The sequence below is a fragment of the Dipodomys merriami genome, unplaced genomic scaffold, assembly GCF_024711535.1.
Source record: "Dipodomys merriami isolate MVZ:Mamm:240054 unplaced genomic scaffold, mDipMer1.0.p SCAF_4, whole genome shotgun sequence".
NCBI classification, from domain to species: domain Eukaryota; kingdom Metazoa; phylum Chordata; class Mammalia; order Rodentia; family Heteromyidae; genus Dipodomys; species Dipodomys merriami.
This window is the reverse complement of record NW_027205603.1, coordinates 87,274,636-87,281,506: the sequence shown is the minus strand read 5'-3', so window position 1 is coordinate 87,281,506 and position 6,871 is coordinate 87,274,636. Positions and strand designations below refer to the sequence as shown.

General features: G+C 37.6%; 1 protein-coding gene across 2 annotated transcripts in view; it reads right to left on the bottom strand.

Annotated features, from left to right (window-relative positions):
* Positions 1–1,720: 1,720 nt before the first annotated feature.
* Positions 1,721–6,871, bottom strand: part of Efr3a (EFR3 homolog A) — an 84,002-nt gene continuing 78,851 nt past the window's right edge. For both annotated transcript variants that reach the window (XM_069991419.1, XM_069991420.1), the window contains exon 23: positions 1,721–4,405. In XM_069991419.1, coding sequence (XP_069847520.1) covers positions 4,300–4,405 — 106 coding nt within the window. In that variant the 3' untranslated portion in view covers positions 1,721–4,299. The remainder of the gene's footprint in view (positions 4,406–6,871) is intronic.

Sequence of the window (6,871 nt, the reverse complement as noted above, 5' to 3'; positions counted from 1 at the left end):
CACTATTGCACAGTGAGCTGTAAAGGTGAGATGACGAACATGTGGAGGAAAAACAGAACATAGGTTTAAGCTAAACTACTGAAGAGAACATTTAATCAATCACCTAAGGGTTACCAGTAGCCTAGCAGGATGCCAAGGGCTGAGAGAATGGCTCTTCTGGGAAGGACCACAAATAGATTTCCCAACCTCACTGAGTAATAGCTTGGTGCCAGTTACCTCCATGAGAAATCACTCAACACTATGTCCTAGGTCTTACTTTTTTTCTTCTTACAGAAGGATTAATCCTGTGGCCAAGTTTGGGGGATACAATGGCCCACTCTGACAATTTAGTATTCTGGTGATTTTCAAGTCTGAAATCGCATCCATCCAACCATTCATCCATCCCATTCATCATGCAATAGTCAAAAAGACTTGATTGCAAACCAAGCACACAGTCTACCAGAACTCCCATTAGTATCTAATAGGGACATACATTCTGTCACATCATGTCTTTGATTCTCAAGTCTCATAAAAAAGTCTTGGTGCCAAGACATTAAGCTGATATTATTTCCCTGCCTTTACAGACCCATGTGAGAAGCATCTTTCCATAAAGCCCAATATTTAGGATGTAACATGGAGATAATAAAGCCCATGGAGCCACAGCTGGCTGTGAACAGAGATCAAAGGGCAAATACTTCCCGTAAACAGGCCTGAGGTTACTTCCTGAGGCTCTGTGGCGTTTTTCGTAGGTGGAATCTTTAGGCAGAGATTGTTTCTTGGCATCACTTCCAAAGGCACTATCTACATATAAAGCCTTGCCCTAAGCTCTGCTTTGGGGAATCCCAGACTATAGCACTGCTTTGCTTAGTCGGCCTCTGTCTTTAAGTGTTGAGTTAAAGGCTGGGTGTTGAAGAAGTCAGAGGCAGAGTTTGATCTCTACCTTGGCTCTGCTTTTCTCATTAATTCACATGCAGTACCAGAGGCCACCATTTGTCAGATGGAAAGCAAGCCTGCAGGACAGCTTTCCAGAGGGCTACAAAACAGATTCAGACATGTGCACACAGTGCCCTACAGAGCTCAGACAGACCCAGCTTCCTACGTGCTAGTCCTGTCAACTCAAGGATTGTGATTAATGTTTACCTAATCTGAACTTATGGTGCCATGTAGGCATAATACAGTGAACTTCTATTCAGACCCTCAGATAGAAGTCATGAAGCTGGATTTGAACCAGAGCCCAAGCTCCCACTTCTATGCTATACTGTTTAATACAGTGGATCTTTGATGTCCAGTGGCATAGGGTACTTCAGAGTAGCTACATTTTAAAGAGATGCTTCCTGTAATTAATAGAGGAGGTTGGATATTTTTTGTTCTTTATAGTCTATTGTAAAGATACTGTACAGGGGTTACAGTTATGTGTGTAATGAGTCTTATTTCCCCTACCATCCCCCCTTCACACCCCTCCCTGGCCCTGCCCCCACCAAGTTGTAAAGTTCATTTTCAACTGTCTTGTGAAGAGACTAGTGCAGAGGGCAACGCTGCACATGCACAGGTTTCCCCTTGCTCTCCCTTGCTATGACTGGCAGTTATTGTTCTAATGGATTCATTTCCCTACTTCCTGCCAATATATGTATGGATAAATCCACTTGGCAACTTGACTTTTACCCAAAGCACTCTGTTTTCAATTAACGCAAAAATGGAATAAGTTTAATTGAACAAAAATACTGGCTATTATAAGCTGTACTTATATACAAGTAACTCAGTTTCATTTTATTGCTTACATATGATTGCACAGTGAATTTTTACATTAAAAAACTTACTTCATTACATTAACACATATATCAGCATGAATCAGACAAATAAGTAATATTCTCAAGGATGAGGAAAAGAAACCTTTTGGGGAGGGTGGAAGTTATCTGCTGGTTAAAAAATATGAAGGAAGGAAGTGTGAATATATTCATGTAAAATACAATTGAACTCTGAGCAGCTACAGACAACACAAGCCCAGTAAGAACACACATGAATGGTTCAAGGTCATGCAAAAGAATAGTATGTGACTATGAAAAGCAGAGAATGAATGAAGAACTATTTTAATTCGTTCTATAATCTACCAAAGTATAGCCACACAAGAACTTCAACAAATCCCGAAGTTGCAGTATCTGAACCAGCTACCTTGCAGCTTACACACCGGCTCCCTGCAATGCCTCCTGAGACATGGGAGGTCCGCCAGAGAGAAGAGCTATTTCTTGGGAATCCTTGTCAACAAGGCCAGTTCAGGCTACTAGACCTAGGTTATATAGAAGTCTACAGTGATTTAAAAATAACAACAATTAAACCTCCCCAACAAAATACATAGTAACAGTTTACAAAACCCAAGAGAGAACTATGGCCAACAATAATTGAGATGGTTTTCCTTTACATGCAACACATGCATTTTTAGTATCACTGGGAAACACAAAATTTTGTAGAGTAGTTTGGTTTCACATGAGTGCAAATGAATATATATTTTTCTTACACTATTAAATTATATATATATATATATTTCTTCCATACAAAACCACACAGTGTTAATTTATAAAATGACATCCAAGTGGATGATGATTGTTTTTGCATGTCCCCCTGCTCATATTTTAAATGCAGTCAAAAATTAATATTCTAACTTATAAATGTAAAGAAAAGAAATTTAAAAAATGTAAGACTTCACTGAGTAAATGGTGACACGCTTTACCTGTTAGGAGGGGGAGTCACGTGACAGGGCCATGCAGGGCCTGTGCAGGGCCATGCAGTACTCCAGGAATGCCTGCCTGTCACTTGCAAAGTCAGGTCTGGTTTATCTGCACTTAACCAGCAGCACCAGACCTTTCAGTATCTCTGTTGCCCATTTAAACGACTAGACTCTTTCAAGATGTTATACTTCAATTTCAAGATTCAAAAATTTTTGTGGATATTTAGCATTATCACGTCCTTATTTATTTTCTATTTTACTAACAGTGCCCAAAACCATAAACACAACTTAAAAAAAATCTCATTTTTGCTGCAATTTTTCAAACAAAAACAAAAGACAAAATTGAATTTTTCGAACAACAACTTTAAATGCGTTAAAAAATTTAAAAAAAAAAAAAAAAAGAACCTGAGAAGGTAAAACTAAGGTGATTTTATAAAAACATCCTAAGAGAACTTTCTGAGAACTGCAAAGAAAGCTGTTCATTTTTACCCTGTGAAGAATCCACTGAAGTGTTAAGAATGCAGCTGGCCCTGTGTTTGGGAGCAGCTCACACTGACACACCTCAGCATTTGACTGCTGAGACACAGCAACTGTTAGGAAATAATGCAATTAACCCTAAACAGAGATGTGCCCAAGTTTCTGTTCAAATTTCACAAATTAAGATCCACTCTGGGAAATTTCTGACTATAAAGAGTAAAAGGAATGCACAATATAAAAATGTAAATTATGTGCTCTTAGAAACTGAAATGTACAGACTCCTCACAGGTGAACTAGTAGCTATTTTAAGTCTTTCTTTTCTATTCTAAATATATGTTTCACTCAATAAAGCCAGGGCAAAATACGACTATAGGTTCAAAACACAGCCTGTAAACGTATATCTTATGATGTAAAAAATATTGCACAGTGCGGTACTCCAAAAAGTAAGCTCTAAGCGGTTGAACTTGACAGAAAACACAGTGCTACAAGAACCAGACAATTTTAAAATATGGCGATTTTCAGGGTCATAACCTAGCACTAGTATTCAATAGATGTGTTACCACCACACAGCTGCTGAGGAATACCTATTGCACGTGGTTACAGCAAGTGGCTGCAGGTGTGCCCAGCCCACGTGTCTCGAAAGCATGAGGACAGGAAGCCGCACGGGAACCGTTTGGCAGGCAACCTCCGGTGCGGGAGGAGTATACTTACTTTTGCAGATAACCAGAAACAAAGCAATTCTACTTCTAAGCAGTTGTGCAGTGGTTTAAGAAATAATAGACACATTATACATCTTCAATTCTTCTCTTTTTTTAAAAAAAATACGTTTGTGAAAAGTTGAAAATATACTGTTTAACAATGGAATTATGTGAGACCAATACATGTTCAGCTTTAGAAGCTAACAGGAACCTCGAGACAAATTCACATGGTGTTAATGTATCTTCAAAGCTACTCTAAATAATATATGGTTCCCAAACTTCTACTACAGTATGCCAAACATTCGGTTACAGATAAATTCCACTGTCATTTTCCAGAAGTATGATTACAAGCATTAAGTAAACCCTAAAAATTCAGCTGGGCCTTAAGTTTTAGGCTTTAAAATCCTATGCTGAGGTCTTCACTCAGTACACACAGAGGTCTGGAAACTTCATCTCATAGACTGGAACAGACTGGTACTGGGCATGCCCTGAAGTAATGGTCAGTGTTCCTGATGGACTGGGAGGAGGACTGTAAAAGAAGAACACAGCATTGTCACCAGGTGGAGTTAAAAGCTGTCATTTCACACTATTCAATGTAGTACCTGCAAACAGCCAAGTTAAGACTCCTTAGCTGCAGAGATCAAAACAATGTAGGTGCTGGTCAGGTACATTGATATATAGAGAACAGACAATAGTGTATCCAGTTAAAAACAAACATGGATGTACACCAGTGTGTGCGTGTTTATGCATAATATATATATACAATTTTTGTAATGAGATTATACTCTGTGAGTTCTTATGTTACTGTGTCCTAAATAAATCTTTTATATACATGTAGATTATTCTTATTGATGACAGTGTGATATTTCAACAAAGAGGCATATCATTTGTTTAATCCAATTAAAATGTAAGATCATTTTCACATTATAAATAATGTACACAAGTGTACCCTTTGTGTATATAATCTTATCATGCCTGTCTTCAAGCAGAAGTTCTGAGTCAAAGCAGATTCACAATTTTGACCCTGATATAACATAGCTGGAATGCTGACAATGTTAAGTCCAGCTGTGGAGTGTATTTATTCTCCTACATCGTTTTAAACACTGGGTATAGTCAACCTTTGTATCTTTGTTTTTGTATCTTTGCCCATCTGGCAGGCAAAAAGGAATTTCATTCATATTTTTGTTTTTAGTTTCGAGTTACTACTACAAATAAACTACTGTGTTATCTTCCTGCCACCACCCCAAAATACACACAAATTTCCTGAATATTCTCTAGGATTTCTGTTTTTCTAAACAAAGATTAATTTTTCTATTTTGGTAAAAGATGGAAAGTCATTTTTAGCAGCTGTCTGAATAACAGTAACTGAACATTTGCTCTTTTGAGAACCTGCTCTTCCTGCTATCTGAATTTTCCTCTATTCTACTTATTTGTTCAAAGGACAAACATCTACCACGGTTTTCTAATATGCAGAGCACTCTCCTTGCTGCTCTTGCATGTGGATTCTTCTACACTGCCCTCCGTACCATTTGTTCAAATACAAAGAAATAAGTACTGTGTGAACACTGACTAAAGCTACAGTTCCATCTGCAGAGAATTGACACCTGTACTGTATTACTTTCTAGAAGTAGGTATAAGTTTTCATTTACATAAATATTCTAAAGTATAAATGAAGAGATTCATAGTTACTCTGTAAGTCCTACATAGGTTTTTTTACTTGTTAATATTTTATTGTTACAATTTTATTAATATGAAAATAACTGTAATTATTTTAATTATAAACTTCTCAAGTTATTTAGCTAGTTCTGCTGTATTTTCCTGACACGTTAAGTTCTGTTAACAATTATTTCAATATTTAATGTTGGGGATAGGTTTCACTGAGCAAAATAGAGAAATCTTAGCTGCACTGTTTAACATGCATTGACAGATGTGTGCATACAAGTTAGTCAGATCACAACAAAGACTCTGAATACTTTCATTATCCAAAGATGTTCAGGAGCCAGCGTCATTAACCTTCAGTAACGGGGAGAAGACCCTGTGAGCTGCACACAGATGCATGCATGAGTGTGCTCCAGTGGGGAAAAGCTGGTTAGGGTCACAAGAAAACTTTCTGTACTCTATGAATAGCCACTCAAGTTGACTTACAGTATACAAAATCTCCCTTATCATTTCTGAATTTTGGTTTACTTGAGTTATGTTTTGATATTTGCACAGAAAGAATGTAAAAATTTGTCTGTACAATTACTCTCTGAAACAAAATAACAGTGAATACAGTGGAAAATGAACAGGGAACAACATGGGTCATGGATTTAAAATTTGATTTGGCCACGCAGTAGCTGTACAACTAAAGCTGTTACTTTAATTCTCTAAACTCTGGGGTTTACTCCTGGATAAGAAAGAAGAGCATCTCCCTAGCTTTCAGGGATGTGATGAGAACCAGCAGATATAAGTGATATAGCCGGGCGCCAGTGGCTCACGCCTGTAATCCTTGCTATTCAGGAGGCTGAGATCTGAGGATCGTTGTTCAAAGCAAGCCCAGGCAGAAAAGTTCGTGAAACTCTTATCTCCAATAAACCACCAGAAAACTGGAAGTGGTGCTGTAGCTCAAGTGGTAGAGTGTTAGCCTTGAGCGAAGAGCTTAGGGACAGTGCTCAGGCCGAGAGTTCAAGCCCCACAACCGACAAAAAAAAAAAAAAAGGAAATAGGTGATATAAAGCATGCAATGTAAGAACAAGTATGCAGCCGATATTTGATATTACAATTAAAATACAACTCAGAAATAAAACCCTTGTTTAGCAACTTACTCTGAAAAAAAAATTAGTCCAATTCTCTGAAATTCTGGGAATGTAGTAAATGAGTTCTGAACTTAAGTAATTCTCTTCTTAGTAAGAGTGATAGGAATAGTGGGAAATTACCACTATTAGATTAAAATGTATCACTAATGCAACTTACATACGGAAAGAGAAAAAAGGTGACATAAAAAAATCAAATGCGT